This window comes from Cajanus cajan, chromosome 5, assembly GCF_000230855.2.
Source record: "Cajanus cajan strain Asha chromosome 5, NIPB_CcT2T_4, whole genome shotgun sequence".
In the NCBI taxonomy this organism is placed as follows: domain Eukaryota; kingdom Viridiplantae; phylum Streptophyta; class Magnoliopsida; order Fabales; family Fabaceae; genus Cajanus; species Cajanus cajan.
Window position 1 is genome coordinate 61,844,210 of NC_138521.1, and position 24,164 is coordinate 61,868,373.

Below are 24,164 nucleotides of genomic sequence, written 5' to 3' on the forward strand. Positions count from 1 at the left end.
GATTCAATTTGAATGATCACAAAAAGATTATTAAATTGTAAAATCACCGATGCTTATCGACTTAATTATTATAGCGATTTTTTGTTGCCATTTTTCTTGTAAAATTATAAAACATCCATTTCTTTAAAATTGTATATATATACTACCGATTATACCATATTTACACTATTGCATGTGAAAGGGAAATCGTTGATATTTGTAGTTGAAGAAAATAATATCTTTAACTAAAAGGTAAAAGGTGTAGGGTATAACTAAGGTGGACTACAACATCATCAATGGTCTCTCAGTTGAGGAATTGAGAGTGGTCCATTTTCTTATGTCTAATTTAAATCCTCCAACCTTTTTCCTCTAGTTTAAGATCCACTACGTAGTGCCCCAAAGGTTTATCTAGGAACTTGTGTTGACGATTATATGTTAACATAATGACTTCTCTGAATCTGAAGAATTCCCTTGGGCTAGTTTGGTGTCATGTCATGTTATTGTCCAAGCACTTCCATTAACTTTTTTAAAAAGTACGTGCACTTCTTAAAAATTAACCAATCGTAGTTTATTGGCACCTAAACGGGCATTTTATAAGGGGAGAGATTTTATCCAGCAAGAGAAGAAAAGAAAACTTTTTATTTAGTGTTTATTCCTATTTTATATTTAAATCCTTCTTTTCCAAACATAATATCCTTAATTATCTAAAGAATTCAATGACTAAGTTACCCTTATTTTGAGAGAAAAATTACTCAAAATTATATCATATATATTTTCTAATTTTCTTTTATCAATAAGTCATTAGCATAGTAAAATCGTACTCGTCTTTTAAGATATTTGGTTTGAGTCTTGTTGATAAAAAAATATGATTGAAAAAGAATACTTTATTAAGAATGGTTAATTAAGTTTCATGGTGAAAATTTCTTAATCATACATCTTATAAATGATGACAACATGTTGGGTAAACACAAAATGATGAGTAAATAGATGAAAAAGAAGAGAAGTTAGAACTTTTTTTGTTTGATGAAGAAATTTGTAAAAAGTAAAAAATTCACATAGTCAAATGCAGAGAAATGCATGTTACTTCCTTTTATTTTTTTCTTTCTTTTTTTACACAAATATCATGTTTCACATTACTAATTTTTTTCTAACATAACGAATTATGTTTTTATATAATATTTTTTTATGGCTTTTATTCATCCTTAATTCGATAAATAAAATCTTGAATCAAATTAAATATTACTAAGTTAATCGCTTATTCTTTATTTTGGGAGGGAGATGAATAAAAATGAATAAAAGACAATATTTGAAAATTAATATGGTACAGAAATAAGTAAGAAATAGAGTAAAATAAAGTGGAATTTTAAGTTGTTTGGTAAAGTGAAATTATATAAAAAATAATGTGAAAAATATTGATATTTACAATTATTATTTTACCCTCACTTTATAATATACTTTGAATTTTACTTTTACATGTAATTTCACACATTTCCGAAATTCTACAAGAATTTCCTAAATGAAAAAAGGTACAAAAAATAATATGGGACCAACTTCTAATTTCTTACAATTTTCCTTAAATACCACTTACTAAATACAAATAATTTTTTTAATAAATATTTTTATTTAAAAAAATAAAAAAAATTGTTTAAAACTAAATCAATTTAGTGTGAAGCAGTATTTACTTTATATTTATATATAGAGATTTTTTTTAAAAAAAAATTGAACTAAACCGATTTATTTTGTAAAAATAAATCGGGTAAGCAAGCGATTTTGTAAAGTAGAAGTTTTCTGAACTCCAAGCGTGTGGTTCAGCGGTAGGGGTTGATTTACGCTTAAGCAAGGTCAGGGGTTCGAATCCTGCCTTGTGTATGCAGCCGCGTTAAATCTTGGGGCCAGCTATCCCACCCTTTGAGGTGCCTCCAACGTAGCGAGGAGATTAGTCACTGCTGTGGGCGGTGGATACTCCAGAGACGAACCAAAAAAAAAAAAATAGAAGTTTTCTGATAAATAAATAAATAAGACTTGAACTTAGTGTGTGTTTAGAAAATCATTCAACACTAATTGAATGAGACTTTTTCATCTTTTCAATAAAAAAAAATCAAAATAAGTGATATATTGCTTTTGAATTACAGTTGAATGTAACTACAAAATAAACACAACCTTAATTTAATTTTATTTTTTTCAGTTGTGGCTCAGACTGGGCAAAGCTCGTTATATGCGTACTATTTCCAGCCAAATTTGAAGTGAATGGGACACTAATGATATGAAATGGAGAATGGAGTAAAAGGAAAGGAGGAGGGGAAGTGATGGGCCCCAACTTGATTTCATGGGTCCATGGACATTCAAATTCTTTCGTGAAATATCAAGTCTCATTTTCTTGAAGGCTCGAAAGGAGTTATGTGGTGCCCCACTGGTCTTCAAGGATTTCATTTTTTATTTTTATTTTTGACTACTTTGTCAAAGCTCCCATAATTTGAATTGCATCGAAACAATTGATGAATCTTGGGCGCAGAGCTAACTTATTTGCACCTGGTTACTTCTGGTTCCTTCATTTGTGTCGTGATCTTTCTTCTTTCAGTGGAATAAAGTATATTATCTTTTGTTTTTCACCCTCCCAAAACACCAATGCCGACGTTGAGATTTTCTTATATCCACTTGAGGTGGGGTGGGAATTTGAGAATAAAACTCCGTAACGAATGTATTTGACGGTGTTATGTATTTGGACCCGAATGCAAAGAGAGAGTGATGCCTGCGTTTCATTCTGCACATGGATAAATGCAATGCACCTAGTCAACACGTGCCAACTGCCAAGCCATTATCAACATACAGGTCACACTTCTGGACCTCAGGAGTCAGGACCATTCACCACTGACCTTTAAGTAACCAATCACATCAACTTTCGCTTAGCTATTACTTCATTTCTTTTTATACAACATTTTAATTTTAATTTCCTATATTCCAGTGTTAACATTTTTATAGGAGTCACCTTGTAAATCATCTTAAAATTGTACTATCTTAATTTAAAGTCTCGTCTTTAAATTAAATCCTATTTACACCTTTTGATGTAAACTCTCTTGTAGATTTCTATTAAAAAAATATAGGTTAAAATATATTTTTTTCTTTTTATAATATTACCTACTCTAAAAATACAAAAGGAGAAGAAGAAAACTTTCCGTAGTCGACGGTGCAGATTGGAGCCGATTATTCCTGAATTAAAACCAGAAAACAAAACTAACAGCGCATTCACACCAAAACAAAACTACATCTATTGAATGTGTATTCTTCTCTAAAGTATCAACATAATTGAAGGAATCATTCACAAACTGTTCTTTAACAGATTAAGGCTTTAACTGTAAGTGTTACTGTAACTAACAAGACCATGTGAAACGCATTAATATGAATACTTTACATTAACGGTCCATAGACACTTTTTTTGGCAATCTTGGGCAGTAATTAGGTGCAGACAGAAAAAAACCTAAGGAAAGTGCAGTCAATAGGTACAGCATAAAACTTAGGTGTAATCTTAGCATAAAACCTAGGTGTGATTAAAGAGCACTTCTAATGTCGAGTTTAAAAGTTAAGTTCTGTTGATCAAATACCGAATTTAATAGGAGAATATCACCAAAAATAATATTTAATTTATTGATTATGTCCTTGGGCAAAATTACCTAAGTAGCAAATGTGGTGAAAATAAGTTAGCTAATAATCTGATGTTTTTTCATTCTATTTTCTACTAATCATTTAAATATTTTTTAAAAGTCAAATATAAAAGTAAAGTAAATTTATTTAATTTCTTAAATATAAAAAATATTCTATATCTCTTATCTAATATTTAAGAAGAGAGATTAATTTTTATATACTATTTGCATACAAATTTGTCTTAGATGTGATTTTAAAATAATTACTATAAAAGTTAACAATTTTACTATTCAAAATAATTCATGATGAGTATAAAAATACCGTTAGTACATTTTAATTAAATTCGAGAGAAAGTTGGTGAAAAAATTTATAATAAGATTTAAAATTATTGTAAACTAGGCAAAAGAAGTGCAGGCATGAGGTAATGCCGAGTCTTAACGAAGAAAATGATGTGAAAGGGTTATTAGTGGTTCCCGATTGATCGATCCTAAAGGCAAGGCAAGGCAAAATAAAAGCATGAGATGTGCTTTATGCCCTTATGTTACAAAAAGTCAAAAAGACATGTCTAATTGTGAAGCTCCCAGTTGTTCCTCACCTACTCAGCATGCATATATATTTATGTTAGCAGATCCAAACATACCAACGATGCCATGTACTCTGCCACCAGTATCATAATCTATATATTTTAAATCTATCAAAAGGTTCATCAATCAATATTAAAAAAGACTCAAGTTATATATATAAGTTGAAGTTATAATATATATTATAGAAATATATTCTCAGAATACAGTGTAGGGTTGAGTTAGAGTTAAAATACAAATCTAAGATAAAAATCTTTAAGGTTCAAATATAAAAATATAAATGAATGGACTCATTTATGAATCATTATTCAACTAATTAAATAATTAATTGATTCATTTGTTTTATTAAATAATAAGTTTAAGATAGATTTTATGTTGTTCTAAAAAGAGAAAACAATATAAATTTTATGTTTTAATTAGAAAAATATTCAAACTTCTACTATTTTAAGTTGATATCTGACATGTTATCACTAATACAAATTTATTAATTCGGTACGTATTTAAGATAAGAGTCTATGGACTAAATTAATGAGGACATAATTAACTAATCCTATAAATGTGAAAAAATAGAAGTATAGCTAGATAATTAATCATTCTTTAACATGAAGCTTCACCTCAAAAGAAATTTGAGATTATAATGTGAAAGCACAAAGTTGTAAAAACTAGATTTAGTAAAGGAGAAAAGGAAAATTTACGCTTTACATATTCTGGAGAAAGGTCAATTTCTTCATGAATCCCAAGACATTTCTCATACTTGAATAAAATATAAATTTATAAGTGTTATTAATTTTTTGTGTGTGTATTTTACATTACATTATTCAACATGAAAGGAATTATTTTCGGTGTTTCTAGAGAAAAATTGTTTTCTTTAATTGATACGTATTATTGAATTGAACATATACATTTTAATTATATGAAATGTTACTATCTTGTATTCTAACATACTTCTAATAATATTTTTTTTTACAAACTTCTAATAATGATATAATATAAAGCAAGAGGAATTTTAGGGTATTGGAGTTCTTTTTTCTTTTTCTTCTTCCCGGACCACCACGCCAGAAAGACGTGCCACATCGCAGACCACCATGCTGACACTGACCACTGTGTCTCCTCCGTCATCGCTGCGCCTTTTCTCTACCCTTCTCTCCTTCTCTTCTCTTCCCTTTTCTGTTTTTTTTTTCAGTTAAAAATTAATACTATTATATTTAAGTAATTATTATTTATACAAGTAATTCAAAAAAAAAAACAAATTTTATGTCACCTAAAATTTCTCTAATGATAAGATTTTTAAACGAAATCTGTTATTTGGATTAAGAAACTCTCCAAATATCTAGAAATGCTCTTTGAACTTCAGAGCAAGTGTCCAGAACTAAGAAAGGGAGATTAATAGAAAATGCTAAAAGGATAAGGGACCATAGAAATGCGTATTTTTATCCATTAGGTGTATTTTTAATGAAAAATATTTGCACACAACTTTTAATATATTAAATTTATGATAGTTTAAAATGAATATATGTAATTCAGTTTAGAGCAGTCTTTGTCTTCATTTGATTGAGTTTGACGGTTATGACAAAGATTGAGTCATGTTGGAGCAATGATATAGTGGGAATTGACGAAGGAAAGTAGTAGACAAGACAAGACAAGAGACATTTTTGCATGTGAAGTGGATGGTGGTCAAAAAATGTTGACGGACACACCACGTGAAAAATTACAATTCAGCTATCACTTCGAATATTTGGGTTACTCTTAGTCCAAGTAAAACCCATTTTCAAATAAAAATGGAAGTGGCTGTTCCTAATGCATGTCAGTTATTCTTATTATTATTAGTCTTTTATATATATATATATATATATATATATATATATATATATATATGAGGATGGTTCAAACGACGGTGTAACTTTTACTAAGTGTTACACCGCTCAATAATTTTATATTAAATGTGAATTTTGTAAATCCAACCGTTAGATGGAAAGTTCATATCTCTTAGATCATATATGTCAAATTTTGTTAAAATTGAACAATAACTTGAAGGTAATCAAAGTGTTTATATTTTAGTATATTTTGAAATGTATATATTACGTCAATTTTGTTTTATGAGAATGAAGTATCAAATCATCTTAGATTAATATAAAATTTGATATATATGATCTAAGAGATATGAACTTTCAATCTAACGATTGGATTTACAAAATTCACATTTAATATAAAGTTATTAAGCGGTGTAACACTTAGTAAAAGTTACACCGGTGTCGTTTGAACTCTCCTCTATCTATATATATATATATATATATATTTTGCTGGTGTAAAAAACTTACACCTTTGTTCAATACATTATTATTAACTAGATTTGTTATCCGCAATATGATTGCATCATTTTATAATTAATGTAATATCATATTTAACCTTTTCTCATCATGATATTTATTTGATAGAGTGAATAATTTTAAATATATTATTTTTCTTAATTAATAAAAATATGTATTATTTTTTATATTTTATGATTTAATAAAATTATACTTAAATTATGATATGTAGTTTAAAAAATTAATTTCATTTAATTAAATAATTTGTTTCAAAAGTGAAATATATTCATTTAATAATAACATCATAACTCAATTTATTATAATAAAATTTTGTAAAATATCATGTTAATTATAGAAATGGTGAGAACATCCAATATTTTTTATGGAACAAAAATATTAGTCAATCTTGATTTAGTTTTCATCAAATAATATATATATATATATATATATATATAAAGAAAAAAAATTAAAGTCAAATTTATATAAAAATTAACGTTTGTCTATAATTATTAATTAATATAATTATATTTTTTCATGATTAATATTTTATTATACCTTTACATCCTATATTAATATTAATAAGCCACAAATATTTACACATTCAATTTTTACATAATTAGTAAGTAATATAATTAATATTTTGTTATTTTTTTTATATTAATATTAATATGACTTATAAATATAATAAAATAAATAAATAAATAAATGATAAATTTTATTAAATTAATTTAGTACATTGAGAATAAAATATTATATATATATATATATGTTAAATAAACAAATTTTTGGATAGTTGAAAATTTTGTTAAGTGAACTTTTTCTTAGTTTTTTTTTATATAAGATAAATAAGAAATATAATAATTTGTTTTTATAAACACTACAGACTTATCGAGTCAATCATTATTAGAGAAAAAGATATTAAATAATTAGATATTAGTAATCTAGCTTATTGAACTATTGTTTAGTAAAATCATTTATCAAAGTAGAATGTAAAATGACATAAATAAACATTAATAAACATTTTTACATAGTATTTTTTATTTAAATTTTAATTTAATTTTAGTGATAAAAATATATCTTGGAGCATTTATAGTTTTAAACTTTTAATTAATTCAAAATTGTGCTTTTTTATTTATAGATTAATTATGTTGATTACATTTTTGTAGTTTCAATTATTACATTTTTCATTTGTGTATTATATTATAAATCTTATAGACTTATATAATATCATATAATATTTGTTATTATTTCTGGCGGTGGATAGTTAATACTAATATAATTGTTTTCTAAAATATCATATAATATTTCCAGTTTAAAATGAAATAAAAACACTTACAGCAAAGTAGGCGTCATGACATATTACCGTGTATGGTATTGGCGAATAAAAATTTATTATTTTTCCATAAGGAGCTTGTATGTTTGATTTGTAATTATCGTGATTCAATTTAATTAAAAAAATAAGAAGATTGAATTTATTTGAGAATGAATTAGAGATTAACTAAAAATAAATATTTAAATTAAGATAAAGAAAATATTTTAATTGGTAAAATTAACGATAAAAAAAATTCAAGATTAGGTTTCACGTTGTCACTTTCTATTGACTTATATTCTGATTATCCTAAGATATTTTTTTTGTTCTATTTCATGATATAAAGATATATTTATTTCAATTCTCTTTTTATTTTTGTGTGATATCTATATTTAATTAGACTTATTATGTTCTTTATTAATTCGTTTTATTTTCGAAAGATTAAATGTACTTTTATGATTTAAAACTGAAATTATTTCCTATGAGTTTAACATTTTAAGTTTATCTCTTAATTTTTCCACAAGTGTATAAGATTATGAAAAGTGAAGATTAATCATTTCACATAGAAAAATTTAAAGAAAGAATTAAGAGGAGAAATCCAAAAAACATAAAAACACTTCAATTAACATCATTAATTTTCAAGGGCTAGACCCAGATCCTAGAGCAACTACTAACACTTAGTTATGAAAAATAAACTAGAAAAAAGAAAAGAACATCAAAATGAACCCTAAATCTTAAACTAAAAGTAAAGGTTGATATCTCTTTTCCTAACCATAAAGGATTTATTTATAATTAGGATACAAACATGGTCTAAGCCCAATTAAAATAAATAGAAAAATCAATTAAAAATCGTCGTTGATACACCACGTTCAAGGCAGATGGCACACGTAAGGTGTGTCACTTGCTATGGGTATTTTTTCCAAGTTTTCCTTGATGTGCCCCACTTGTGGAAGATACCATGCTTAGGGTGTGAAACTTGTTACTACTTTTCTAAGTCTTCCTAGATGTGCTACACCTATGATAGACACCAACCTCTTTGCTTCCATTTTTCTTCATGGTTGCGGTCCACTCCATACCCTAAGTGTGGGCATCTCCACAATAGCTAAGTTCCAACTTGCTTCTAATGTTCTCAAACTTCTCTTCCATAGATCAAGTTTTTCAATCTTTAAACTCAAATCCATTATAAACTGCTTCTAAAATTTACTTCACTGAAAAAAATAAAAAATAAAAGAAGCATAACAAGTCCTAAAAGAGAAAATAATAAATTATTAATAAGCCTAGATTAATGAGAAATACATGTCAATACTACACAAAATACTTAGTAAAACATGATGTGAAATAGAATGTATTAAAATGTCATATTTTTATTAGGTTAAGTGTCAATATTTTTAAAATGGGATTAGTCATTAAATTTATTTAAATACTGATTCAAGATTCAATAATTCAATTATGATTAAATCGGTATTAATAAAATAATAATAATTATTATTATTAGTACAAAATTAATATTAAATAAATATAATATTACAATTTTATAATACTAAAAATTAAGATAAAAACTTTATTTATAGATTTTTAACATTTAATATATATGTAAGATTCTAAATTATATATAATATAATATTTAAATTTAAATTTTAATAAAATATAATAATATCGGTTAATAATTAATATCAAGTTTATATTGCATCTAGAATAAAAAAATATCAAATTAATATAATATAAACTATTAAAAAATAAAGATATTAAACATTGCAAATTAACATAAATGATTAAATTATACTTATGAAACAAGTATTAAAAATAAATTATTCTAATTTATAATTTTTTTTATTAAGTATTACTTTTATTAAAAATATTTTAAATTAAAAATTAAAATTTTAAAAAGTAACTTTTTTAATTCGATTGATTTTATCGGTACTATCGATTTTTCATCGATTTGATGCAAAATAGTTTTCTAAGCTAACCAAACCAATTAAAGAGTGATTTTAACAGTTGGACCTATCAATTTAGTTCAATTTTTAAAATGATGTTAATTACTGCAATGATTAAAATAATTAGTACAATATATGAAAAAAAGTTCAAAAAATAATAATAAAATAAAATAAACCTTTCATGAATCAAATTAATATTTTGATGTATAATGTTGAAATAATAAAATAAATATTTAAAATAATATAATGATTAAAATAAATGGTGTCACAAATTTAGTTAAGATTTCATGCATACTCTACTGAACTCCCTAAGCCGAAGGAAGTTGATTAATTTAGTCAATAACATTAAATTTATTCTAAATTTATATTTTTTTTCTTTCAAAATTATCCTTAATGAGACCCTTACTCATTTTAGATGGTAATGCAAGTAAAATCGGTTATAAAATCAACATCACACTCACAGAAGTAGCTAATTATCACATGAGAAAAAGTTCTAGAACTTAATTAACGTATTGAAAATAGATAATCAAAATTGACAAATTTGAATACTATAGGAACCAAAAATAGAAATGTGCAATTATCAGCATGGATAAAATTGATTTTCCCTCCAAATATCCAAACATAATACACTTCACATCAGATCAATTTAACTAAAATCAAGTTTAGGAACATTTCCTTTTTTTTTTTTTTTTTGTTATCATTCTTTTTAAAGTTTCCGTGCAGCCTCTCCAAGTGAATTGATTGTTAGTTTTTTAAAGTAAAAATTTAAGGGGAGTTGGATTCTGAAAATTCATAAAAGTTTGAAAAGACTTTTAAGCTTCAAAGAATACTTATAGAGATATTTAAGTATTATTTACTAATAAAGTTTCATATCAACGGCAGAAACTGAACTTACATTCATGTAAGATATGAACATATAAATTTTTTTGCAAAGGCTCAGACTGGTTGGTGAAAAAAATGCGAAAACTCTTTGATCTCTTGAAAAAAAAAATTAATCTCATAAGATTACAAATGTGAAAAAATAATATTTTAATATTTTTCATTCATTTAAAAATATGGTCTATTAACAAATTATTAGTCCATAAAAAGATGAATTGTATACATGACACATATCCAAATTATTCCCTAAAAAATTACACTTGAAGGATGAAATCTTGAAAGTGTTTCACCTTTTATCATCCTAAGAGATTAAATGATTTTTTAAGATTAAAATGTTTCACATTATTTTAGGAATAGATTTAAGTATTTATTTTTGGACGAGAGAAATTATTAGATAGTTGAGTATGGTTAAGTATTTATGATTTCAGCTAATCATTATTTAACATTAAGTTTTTAAAGTGATGAAAAAAATTAATTACACTTTATTCTATATTATATAAGGATTAGTTAGGAGTTATATAATTGAAGACAACCTAATTATATAAAAGTGGGATTTGACTAAGCATGGTCCCTAGTCCCTAGTGTGTGTTGTGTCGTCATGTGTCCGTTTATTGGACTTGCATACTCGTTGTCTGTTTTCAAATCAGAAAGGCCCAAATCAAAAGCCCAGGCCCAATGGAGCCAGTTACACGCAACGTCATTATCGTAGAAAAAGTCATTAAAAAAGCGTGTAATAACAGAACCCCACCGGCCACCACGTGTTCGATCTTATCCTTTTCCTCTCTGATCTCTCCACACGCTATAAAACCTCTCCTGTTACCGCTTTCAACCCTAAACCGTTACTCAAACTGTTACCAAACCCAAACAACTAATTCTCCAAATGGCCGCCACTTCGTTATCCATCCCACTCGCCGGAGTCCAAGCATGCGCTACCTCGGGCCGCCGGAGAACCTCCTCCGCCAACTGGTGGACGCCGCTGTTCGGTTGGTCCTCCGAACCGGACTACATTGACTCCAACAACAACAACAACAAGCCGGCGAAGCTGGAAGCCGTTCCGGCGGCGAGAGAGTCGAAAACGGCGAGACCGCGCTTCGCCGGTGGCTTCACGGAGGAGAAGGCGAGGCAGTTCCGGAAGATGACCGTTGGCACCGATTCCTTTCACGACACCATGTATCACTCCGCAATCGCTTCTCGACTGGCCTCAGACTTCGAAGCTCGCTCCGATTCCGATTTGTAATTTCTCCGGCACCGAATAGCTTACTATTCCTTCTTTCGTGTATTGTATAGCTGATTGTTTGTGGCCGAATTTTAGGGTTTCAAATGTAACCATGGATGCAAATTGCAAAGTGATATATAAATAATGATTTAGTGTTTACAATGGATACAAGGATTTAGGAATTAGGATTGACGATTGATGAATGATGACTCTGTTGCTTCGAATTCAATTTGATTGATATGGCTTTCCTTTTACTTGCATTAATGCATTAATTGGTTGAAGGAGCGTTTTTCTGTGGGTCCCACTCCCATCCTCATTCTCCGTAATTATCCGTTGGATGAATATTTATGTTGTAAATCAAAATAAAAAAAGATATATTCAAAATTGGAAGAGTTAAATGTTGAGACAAGTGAGTGGAATCTTTGAGGATATGCTGCCTTAAGCATTAGGTTAGGGAATATGCTGAAGCTCTCTGCCTAAGTCTCTGTCTACTAACTTAGTGATTGATGTGTATAAAGCAAATTAATCTTGTCTGGAGTTTACTGTAGCTGCAAATTGGGCTGCCGAATCTTAAAGAATATGTCACCAGACTCAATTTCTTACTTATTTTCTGACTTAAGATAAGTCAAATCGATTTCTTTTATTATTTTTTTACAGTGTTTGTTAGAAGAAAAATTAAGTTTTTAAGTGAATGTTATGTTAATTTTTTAATATATCAATTTAGTTAATGTTAGAAAATTTATTCATTATGAAAAAAAAGTATTTTAATTTTTTTAAAAAACAAATAATTAGATATCCGATGATCTAAACTGAATCAATTTGATGCACATCATACTAGTTCAATCGGACCATTTTTACACCCCTTAGCCTTCACCACTTTCATTTGTAAGACAAAAAATGAGGAGAAAATGTGTTCCTTTTATACTCACAAGCTCAATCTAGTTTACTCACCATCGAGCATGGGTTCCTCAATTTTTTTTTTAGTTTTGTACCAGTAGAGCCACTCAGTAATCAAAGAGAAAACTATTCATATGCGCTTGCATTTTGTAGAAATCTTGAATTATTTTTTTTTTTGCTAACGATATTAAACTAGGCTGTAATATACGCAACAGGTCAATTATTTTGGGAAAAGCAAGGGGGCATTTATGTTGATATTCGGTTTGAAACTTCTGATCCAGTTGCCGAGCAAAAATTGTTGAATACGAGAGAAAAAACAAACAAAAGAAACAAGTGGAGAAAGCTATAGACAAGCAAAGTGTCACGATGACAACGTGAATTAGAATCAGACAAGACAATAGAAAAAGCACGGACCAATGTGGGACAAAAACTTCGTCTAAGACGCGTAAGAGAAAATATGTGTTTTTGGTTTATGTATCACAGCAAATTTGGGGCTGTTTCTGCCGACAAACTATGGGGCCACTATACGCAGAACAAACCATGCCAAGTGGTCCAAGAGTCGAACATACAAATATTTCACAGGCCCAAAAAGCTAATGCTCGATGTATGATCCATATAGCGAAAAATAAAAGGAAGGCCCAGCAAGTCAACAACCACTTTGTGTTATGTTTTGGATGAAGTTTAGAATGAACAAAATATTATGACCTCTTTGGGATAATTACAGGTTTTCAACTTTTGTTTTTAAATGCAAATTTTAAAATAAATACGTTCATTTAAAATGGATTTCAATTAATTTTAACTATTTGAAGTGCTTTTACCTCAATTTTAAAACTAACAAGCACTATTTTTTTTTTCATTTGTAAGTTTTAGTTAAAAACAAAATTCATTCCCCTCTATTATTTATTCTAAAAGACACATAACTATCCTAATCAATATACTACCATCACCAATTAAATGACATTGGTGTCAGCCACCACCATAGTCAATGAGCATCATAGCCACTGCCACTGTAACGCAGAGTGAGCAAACTAAATGGAACTTATAAAAACGATATTAAACTGAGGAAAAAAGTTTGAATGCAACTGTAATTCGAACAAACGAAACTGTTTTGGCCTGTTGGTTGTTAAGACAGGTCAAATTAGTCCATTTTTTTAGGCAATACACTTAATTTAGTCCCTTATAATTAATAGTTTCAATTTCGTCCCTCAATAATTTTTTGTTTCAACTCAGTCCCCAATAATTTAAAAAATGTCAATGTGTTTCACAAACGGTATTAAATGTGATGACGTGGATGCCACATAGATGCATAGGTGACATACCTCCTCTCCTCCTTCTTTAATGATCTGGTTTTAGAACGGGCCGTTCCAGATTCAAAAAAAACACACAAAGAATGCAAGCGAAACGGGCCGTTCTTGTTTCAGAACAGGTCGTTCCAGATCCAAGGATTGTTCTTGAATATCTTAGTTCTCTCCATATTAAAATTTTAACCGGGGTAAATTGTGAATCAGGATTGATTTTCTTTAAACTTTTTAATATAGAGTATCGTCTCAATTTAGAGGAATTTAATGGTATCTTTGGATTTCAAACTATAAGGGGAAAAAATCCAAGATCATTTAATTCATACATGTTTTGTGGGTTGTAACAGGTCATACACAATAAGAGGCTGGTTAATGCAATTCATCTACATTCGTCATGCTATCATTAAAATTATGCATAAGTTTATTGCATCTACTATTCTAGGTTGTGGCGGCTCAGATGATAAACTACACCTAATTAATTTATTATTTATACAGGTAATGATGAAAAATAAGAATGAAAAGATCAACTTCGATGCATATTTTAATATTTGAATTTATGTTATGTTATAAATTTTTATTTTCAATCTTTAAACCACGTTGTTACATTTTGTTGAAATATAACACTTAAATTTAAACATCAATCCTGGTTGGTGTTCCAGAACGACCCATGTTGAATCCAGAACAAGTCGTTCTGAACGGACCGTTCTAATTCACTCGTGTGTTATATTTGCATCTGGAACGGACCGTTTTAATTATAAAATTAATACACAACAAGTGGGATCAGAACGGGCCGTTCCAGGTTCATTAAAAAAGGACTATAGAAACTTGCCACGTATGTATCTATGTAGCATCAATGTCATCTACATTTGACACTGTTTGTAAAATTTGGACGGAAAGTCCCACATTGACATTTTTTAAATTATTGGAGACCAAATTGAAACAAAAAATTATAGAAGTACAAAATTGAAACTATTAATTATTATAAGGGATTAAATTATGTGTTTTGGCTATTTTTTATTTTTATTTAAATTTTACAAAGAATATATATATATATATATATATATATATATATATATATATATATATATATATATATATATATATATATATAGGGCTAAATAGGCTTTGAACATGGAAATTAATGGCCTGACCTAGACTGGTTAGCTTGCCAAGCCCAGTCAAATTAACCCAATTTTTCTTTCAGGACACTTTTTGAAGCCCAGGTCGTCGAGCCATCAAGTCTGACCATTTTATACAATACACCTCTAAATTTTACATTTTTGTCATAACAGTTTAATTCAATTTAAATTTTATAGTTCAATTTTTTTTTATTTTTATAAATAGAACAGTTCAGATAACTATTTTAAAGGAATAGTTCAGTTTCATAATTTAGTTCAGTACAATTCAATTTTTTCTTTTCCACCCTTATTGTTAAAACCTATCACAATCATCATCATTTGTCACCATTAGTCGTTGTTACTATCACCTAACACTACCACCCAAGATCTCAACAATCATCATTGTCACAATCACCGTTTTCACTGGTGATATAAACGTATGTGCTCCCATTGCCACAGTTACTACAACATGAATAAAATATGGACGAGATGATCCAGAGCGATAAAGCATATGCATATTGATGCTCTGCATCCACTCAGACCATCTAATTATCCACAAATCAACATCAAGCATATGAGAAATAGCATTGGTATCAAGAGAGACAAACAGGATAATTTTTCTGCATTTACAACACTTACAGATCAAAGAACAACATCCAAATTCCATAGTTATTCTATAGAAAGCAAAATCCGCAATGCAAGATGCAACTCTTAAGGGGTACATGACATAATAATCTTCCAAAATAATTGAAAAAAATAATCATACATGTTCAAATTGACCTATTCTATTTAAGGTGTTACCAGGGTGTCGAGCCCCAAACAGTGGTCAAAAGAATTTATTGAGGACCTGAGGTTGTAAAATGCCTGAAACATGCTCTGCATAATCATTTGCTCTCAATATCATATATATCTGTTCTGAATAAATCCATTAGGGAGAAACAAGATAAGAAAATATTAAAATAATTAATAGATGATGATCCTCTTAGGAGTTGGATTCTTGAATATCGACCAATATTGCAAAATTTATATTATAGTACCTTAAAATTAACATTAGCTTCCAATTAATGTAATCAATAAAATAAATTCAATAGTTGTACAATTTAGAAAGGAATTATAACTTAGGAATTTAGTAAGACATGTAAGTGGAGATTGGAGAACAAAAAGTCTTCCACTAAAATATATTGCTATTTATTAAATGACGATTGTAAGAAATAATATCTTTTAAACAACAAGCTTAACATAGAACAAGCATCTTTATGTATCCCTCAGGCTTGCATATGTCCTATTTACTGTCATAACTTCATAAAGGTAATTTTGTGGCTCTAATAACAAACATTCATAAACTTATCCTGAACTTCAATGTAAAAATGCCAAAATTATTTGCCTTCCATTGGGGTATGCCCTTACAATACAAATAGGCTAGTTGGCAGACCTAATAATCAAAATCTTCAGCACTCAAACGGATCTCATACTTTCCACTACTACCTCTAATCATGAGATTCAAATCAAAATGAAGATTAATTGATGTCAGAAGCAATTGTGCTCGCAATCAATTAAAATCAGTCATCATCAGTTGCATCTAATCAGCTCATGAAAATGAATTTGTGAAGAAAATCAAAGATTCACGTGGCCTGATCCTGTGCCTCCTTGCCAAAAGAATTGATCTTATATCAACCCTCGTTCAATAGGACAAATCCAGTTCAACATCAGAAAATTTCCTCTCACCCAAAAAGTCAAGTGTCTCAAAAAGTTGTGCAAAAGGCACCCCTACTTCTATTTTTTGGTAAACTAGGTATCCTTAGCCAAAAACAAAAGACTAATCTCTCAGAGATCCATTTAAAGAATTGACCTCCATAAATGTTTTTTCAATCACAACTGGAAGGCGAACCCTTGTTCAAATGCTTAAGAGACAAGGATATCTACCAAACATGCCACACCTTGTTAGTTTTGGTGTCAAGTGTTTGACACTATGACAAATAAAATGGAGTAGTCCTGTCATGTTATTCCCCCTTTCCCTGTCTTCTCACACAAACTGTTAAAGCCAGAAGTTAATTAGGCTCATAAGATACTACTACGAGTTTCTTTGGTCTTATGAAAGTGATCTATGACTCCTATAAGATGATTTTAGCTCATGTTGATAAGCTTCTCGATGAAGCTCAATCAAAAGAAGGTCTACAGATATACAAGCTTATTGAATAAACACTTAATCCAAACACAGCCTAATGAATCACGAAAAAGGCAGCCACAGTAAAATCCGAAAACGCATATGATCTAATAACCATTTTCAAATCTTGAAACGAATTTTGCAAAGCAAGGATACACGAGATAGAAGCCATGAGCAAAAGCCCCAGCCAAGACGGCAGCGAACAAACGATCTCTCAAGACGGGTTTATGGCGCAGCGATAGACGAACTGAAAAATAAAATGAATAAATTAGGGATTGGAAAGGTCGATAGGGAAAGGGAAAGGGAAGAAATGACATACTGAGAGGGAGTACAGGAGCATAGATGAGAGGAACAAGGAACTTAAAAGGGGGTCCGTTGTTCCTCCTTCTTACAACACCTTCTCTGCGCCAGTTAGTTCAACCAACACGTCAACATACAAATTACAATTAAGGATATGAAGCTCAAAATAAGAATGGGGAAGACGCTCACTGGTTTGAAGGATCGGAGGGCGTGGCCATGGCGAAATCAAATCGATGGGATTGGAATCTGCCTCCTCAGCTTCTTTGATCCGTCACCACCACCACCAATTCTTTCGTCTCCCTTCAAATCACCCATTGCTTTATCATATACTTTTTAATTTATACCTATCAATATAACTATAATTTATTTAAGTTTAAAACCCTCCCTTATAATATTTTCTTGTTTCAATTTAGGGGGTGTATTGGATTATGATTTTAAAGGACTTTTTTAGTTGAAAAAAGTCTAATAAATTTTAAAAGACTTTGCAAGATTTTCATGACTTTTAAGATTTTGTAGGATTTCACAAGACTTTCAATCAGGATTTTAATGGATTATACAAGACTTTTAAGTTAAGATTTTAATGGATTTTGCGAGACTTTGTGAACTTTGTAGAATTTCATAATAATGGAAATTCATCATAATGACATTCTTTACGAAGAAAGTTATGTAGTTCCACGCATGCTAAAAATTATTCTAAACAATATTTCAATTTTATTATAATTTGTGGTTTAAAATATTTTATTTATAATTTTATAAATAATTAAAAAAAATAGTTGGACAACTACCCTACTCTCTTATAACTAAATATGTCCCTTCATTTTATATCGGTACTAAAATAGATATTTACAAACATCATTTGGGAGAAAAAAAATATCTGAAATTTGTTACGGGTACAAAATATTTTTTTTTAATTTTTAATTACTTTCAATTATTCACTCGTGAAGAAATATTTTTAGTATTGAATTCTAAGATACTGCAATATCTTATGTTAATTTTCTTTTTTAAAATATAAGAATCTTAATTTCATAATATAAAAATTAAAAAAATAAAATTCATAGTAAAAAAAGAAATAAAATAATTGTTGAGTCATAAAAGGGGAATGATAACAATAACAAATTCAAGAGAGGGAGAGTTCATAGTTTTTATGTTGAGAGAGTTCTTCTCCCAACTAATATCCATTCCTATCTCATTCTATTTACAGAAACCCTAACTCAAATTCATCTTTTACATATATATATATATATATATATATATATATATATATTGTTTTAATAAATCTAAATTGATTACAAGGTCTTGAAGATCTATAGTTGATTATAGAGATAATGATATCAATTTTAGCTTTTACCTTTCCCTTTTCTTGAAGCGTATTATAAAAAAAATTACTACTTGAAAGTTAAAATTTCAAGTGTTTTCTGTGTTATATAACTGAGGAACAATCTCAATTAAATAGACCAAAATTGAGCAAGTCAATTAAAGAGAACGGAGAGAAAAATAAAGCAAGTTAATGACACTATCATTTACGTATAGAAATTTTACCAAATTGGAGAATGGAATGAGAACAGTAATACAGTGTTATATATAAGTAGTAGTGTAGTATTATTAACAAGAGAAAAAAAATGGAGAAAACATGAGCATAGAAAAAAAATAGATGAAAAACCCACTTGGAAATTCCTTGAAGCACTTGAAAAGTCACTTCAAACAATCCTCCAAAATCTTATGGGTTTGGATGAGATTGTTTTATGAATTTGGTATTTATAGATACCACTAAAAAGTCCATCAAAATCCCTCTAATACAACAATCCTTTAAAATCCCTATATTTTTGAATACCATTGGATTGTTTTTAAGTTGTAAAAAGTTTCAAATGAATACCAATGAATTTTAATGGACTCTTTAAAAAATCTTAAAAATCCTGATTGAATACCACTGAATTGTTTTTAAGTGACATAAAGTCTTTGATTGAATACCATCGGACTTTTTTACTCAAAAAAAGTCTTTTAAAATCCTATGAAATCCTAAACTAATACATCCCCCTTAGTCTCACTTTAATTTTTTTGTTTCAATTTGGTCCCTAATAATTTAAATTATTGTAATTTGGGACTTTCTTCCAAATAATTTAAACGAAATTAACTGTTGGCCACGTGGATGTCAGGTGGATGCCACGTAGATGCGTAAGTGGATGTCAAATTTCTTGAATACACCTGGAACCAGAACGGCCCATTCTGGCTTCAGAACGGCCCGTTCTGCTGCACTCATGGTGTGTTAAATTTGCATTTGGAACGGCCCGTTCCAGTTGCAAAATTAACACATAACATGTGCAAAAAGAACGGACCGTTCTGATTAGCATCCACCTATGCATCTACGTGGCATCCACCTGACATCCACGTGGCCAACAGTTAACTCCATTTAAATCATTTGAACGGAAGTCCCAAATTACAATAATTTAAATTATTAGGGACCAAATTAAAACAAAAAATTAAAGTAGGACTAAATTGAAAAAAAAATTATAAAAGACCAAATAAGAGTTTTAACCTTTATTTAATATAACATTTTATTTTTTATTTTTGTGTCATTTTACATTTATCAAAATTAATTTTACTAAACATTTCTAATTCAATTTAATTTGTCCTAATTTGACCATAATTTTAACTTTTGAATAATATTAAGGGAATTTTGATAGAGAGTAGTTTATAAAACAGACCCTGTATATGCAGTCAAAGAAAAAGGCACACCCTATATTTAAGTTTTTTAATTGAGGTGTTAACTCTTTTAATTAGAATCGTAAAAGTAGAAGGCTAGTCAAATGAGACTAAACAGAGAAAAGATGGTGAAATGGTCAAAATGTATGGTTGTTTATTTTGAAAGATGGAAGTGATCAATTATCCCTTTTCTTTCACAAGGGCTTCCTGGGAAATTCCACCATGAAGCATGGAGATAAATGTCTCATCCCTGAATTTCAAATTCAACGCTTAAAATGTATTAAGTATATTAAAAATTATATATTTAAAGTTATAAATGAATTTATTAAGTATATTAAAAATTATATATTTAAAGTTAAAATTTATAGTTGCTCATTTCCTTCTTCAGTTGCGTATTGAGGAGGATCTGGCAACCGCAACAGTCGAAGTCTAGCACCAAGTGGAAATGTAGGATGAAGTTGTGGAAATAAATCACTGCCGCAAAGAAGAGATTCTGACAACAAATCAGGTGGCGCCACCTTAGCCAAAAAAACGTTGCAAGGGAAATATAAATAAATAAAGACAACAGTTGTGTACTGGTCAAAAAATATTTCTATGTTTTGTCAAATTTAATTGTAAGATTTTAACTCTCTAATTTCTAATACCTTATAATTAAGGGAATTTTCATCATTTCAAACTTTATATTTTATAAAAAATAAATTCAAATGTTTTTATATTATTAATTTATTAAAATATTATTTATATCGTAAAATTTACGAGAGTTGCTACCTCATCGGTGAGGTACATAACTCAAAATTTCACGGTAGAACCTTTCACTTTATAGAGATTCACGAACCATTCTAACATGAAGCATTGAAAGAAATGTCTAATCCATGAGGCAGTAAAATGACATGCAATAGTAAGTTTTTCAACTTGTTTAAAATTGCAAAATAGTCCTTATATTATATGCGGAGGCACGGTGACAGCGGAAGTGTCGTCTCCTTCCACGGTGGTGGTAGCAAAGGCGTGACCTCCTTCGTGCGCCTTCGCGTGGTGACAGCTAGGGGTGGGTAGATGGACCCGGGTCCACGGACCGGTCCGTAAGCCCGCGGATTTCACGGATAACGGGCCCATTTTTTTCAAATCCGTATGATTATGTCTAATTTTTGAGCCCGGCCCATTAAGTCCGCGGACTTGGCAGATTTAATCCGCGGGCTCGCGGACTAGTCCGCGGACTTCATATTTAATATTTTTTAAATATTATGATTTTAATATTAAGTTGTGTATTTAATTTTTTAAAATTATTATGACATTAAAATTATGTTTAGTTGGTATATATTTGTCATTTGAATTATTTTTATGACATTTTGATGCTTTTATTATTGAAAGTTTGGTACTATTATTTAAGTATTTGTAATTATTTTTATTTTAATATTTTAATATTTAATATTTTAAACCATTTTAACTATTGATAAATTTTAGTATGATAAAATTTAGCTTATAAATAAAAATATTTTTTTTCTTCTAATTTTATGTATTTTTATTTTTAAAAAATTTATTTTTTTGAACCATTATTTAGGCCCGCGGACCGGTCCGTTATCCGCGGATTTTGGCGGGCCGGATACGGACTTAAAAAATAAGTCCATTTATTTTACGGACCCGACTTATCCGGCCCATATAAAATGCGGGTTGTACGGACCGGGCCTTAAACGGGCCGGACCGGTCCGTATACCCACCCCTAGTGACAGCGTGGAGGCGCGGGCTCCTTCAAGCAATGGCAACAGAAGCGCGACTTCGTTTGCATGGTGGCAGTACGGAGGTGCGGGCTCCTTCGCGCGGTAGCAGTGAAAGCGCGACTTCATTCGCGCGGTGGCAACGGAGGAGCGGGCTCCTTCGCACGGTGGCAGCGCGGAGGCGTGGGCTCCTTCAAGCGGTGACAGCAAAAACGCGACTTCATTCGCGCGGTGGCAACGGAGGTGCGACCTCCTTCTTCACACGGTGGCAACGGAGGCGCGGGCTCCTCCTCCTCGGCGCCATCGGCCTCATGTCCCTCCTCTGCCGCTACCTCCCCCTCCCCGTCGTCTACAGCGTTCAACTCTCTCAGGGCCTCTCCTAAATCCTAAACCTCACCACCTCCAAATCCGGCCCTCCCCACCCTTGGCTCACCCTCGAGGCCTCGCCGTCGCACTTGCCACTATCATCTTCCTTGTCCTCATCACACGCTGGCGGCCAAAATAGTAACTCTAAACAGGGACTAATCTGCAAAATACAAAAAATTTCATAAACAAGTTATAGGTAACAAATCTGAACCGTTGATTATTTTATTGTTAAATCTAATGGTTAAAAATGGTGCTTCATTGATGTATCACTTTTCATATTACTTCATGTTAGAATTTCTGTAGATTCACACTAGTTTTTTTTTTTACCCCTACCATAATTTAAAAACAAATATATTAACTTGGTAGAACTTGAAAGAATAATGATATTTAGATACAAGAATATTGTAAACAATTTCACGACATCTTAATTTTTTTTTATCTCTTTTATTACATTACATGTTTATTATTATATTTATCGATTTTGTGACACTCTTTGTTTTACATATTATAATAAACATATAAATTTATATATTAAGAACAAGATTTTTAAAAAGATTTCTAAACAAAGCAAAAGTTCTCAAGAGGATATCATATTAACAAACTAAATTGAAACAATATGTCATACAAATATCCAATAAAATAACATAAATTAAATCTAATATCACACCCTAAACATAAATAAATAATAGAAGCTGAAATTCTAGCTACGTCCTAATGTTACATTTTATCGTAGCATAAAACCCAACACAAGGTTTAAACCTTGTCATGATGACCCTCACCTACAACATAATTGGATAGTCACACACAATAACATAATTGGATAGTCACACACAAGGACAACACATTGTTTCCTCGCAAGAGTCGCATGTTCATAGTTCAAACATGACAATGTCCACAACATCATCTGATAACACCTTAAATCATTAACAATCAACTTACATGATAACTTATACACATTTGTTCTCTCCTATAAATTCTCTTCCCTAAACATTGATATAGGTACCTCAAATCATTTATAAGATTAAACACTTAAAGGGTAAAACAATTCACCATCACTACTTGTAAGTTGTATTTTCACAACTTAATCTTCTATGATCTCGGGTGGTCCAAACACAATATCAAAAGTTATATACATGTTATCAAGTTGATCTTAATTTTTTTAGAAATTTAAGACAATTATGTATAACTTCTATGTAAACATCAAGAGTTGATTCTGCCATTTACGATTTTTCAAAATTACAAAATTGTAGAATTTCAGTATAAATTTAATAGCTTGACCTCCTCTCACTAATTTGATCATAACTAGAGTTTTAGATCTCTTTTTTAGGTGATTCCAATGAAATTTGAAAACTAACATCTATCACTATAACTTTCATGAAGACCACAAAAGTAAACTCGATCTTCTACTTTCTTAAGCTAGTCAATTATTCACTTAAGCAAGAGTTAGCTCTCTCAAAGTGATCTAAAATTCACTTAAGCAAGATGCTACCTAAAACTCTTTGTCATGAACTCGCTTGAGTAAGCCTAAGGTTGTTTAAGTGAGCCTAAATTCGCTCTAAGCAAGTCTAAGGTCACTTGAGTGTTCTACAACAATCCAAAGCTCGATATTACAGTATTCATAGGTTTCCAGACCATTCCCTAACTTCTTTAATCCAAATCTAATTAGTAAGATATAAAAGCCTATTACTATACAATTAAGTCAATAATTTACTCACATACATAAGCATCCTAATTATTTCTTATTAACTCAATACATTCATTCTTTA

General features: G+C 29.7%; 2 protein-coding genes across 2 annotated transcripts; one reads left to right on the forward strand and one right to left on the reverse strand.

Moving 5' to 3' along the window:
* The first annotated feature begins 11,440 nt into the window (after positions 1 to 11,440).
* LOC109812130 (uncharacterized) lies at positions 11,441 to 12,005 on the forward strand. Its single transcript, XM_020376017.3, has one exon. It carries the CDS (start codon positions 11,508 to 11,510, stop codon positions 11,862 to 11,864), a length of 357 nt encoding a protein of 118 aa, XP_020231606.1. The 5' UTR covers positions 11,441 to 11,507; the 3' UTR covers positions 11,865 to 12,005.
* Positions 12,006 to 15,749: 3,744 nt separating this feature from the next.
* On the reverse strand, positions 15,750 to 17,967 carry LOC109812117 (SH3/FCH domain protein). The gene is made up of 4 exons (XM_020375993.3): positions 17,810 to 17,967; positions 17,640 to 17,722; positions 17,477 to 17,567; positions 15,750 to 16,071 (listed from the first exon to the last, which is right to left on the reverse strand). Exons 1-4 carry the CDS (start codon positions 17,836 to 17,838, stop codon positions 16,041 to 16,043), a joined length of 234 nt encoding a protein of 77 aa, XP_020231582.1. The 5' UTR covers positions 17,839 to 17,967; the 3' UTR covers positions 15,750 to 16,040.
* Between the last annotated feature and the right edge of the window lie 6,197 nt (positions 17,968 to 24,164).

Bases quoted from the DNA above. Each gene is read 5' to 3' on its own strand.
- LOC109812117 (XM_020375993.3), bottom strand. From the start codon at position 17,838: ATGGCCACGCCCTCCGATCCTTCAAACCA. The intron at 17,723-17,809 runs GTGAGCGTCTTC...TAACTGGCGCAG, and splicing joins CCCTCCGATCCTTCAAACCA to AGAAGGTGTTGTAAGAAGGA. The intron at 17,568-17,639 runs GTATGTCATTTC...TTTATTTTTCAG, and splicing joins TGCTCCTGTACTCCCTCTCA to TTCGTCTATCGCTGCGCCAT.
- LOC109812130 (XM_020376017.3), top strand. From the start codon at position 11,508: ATGGCCGCCACTTCGTTATCCATCCCACTCGCCGGAGTCCAAGCATGC.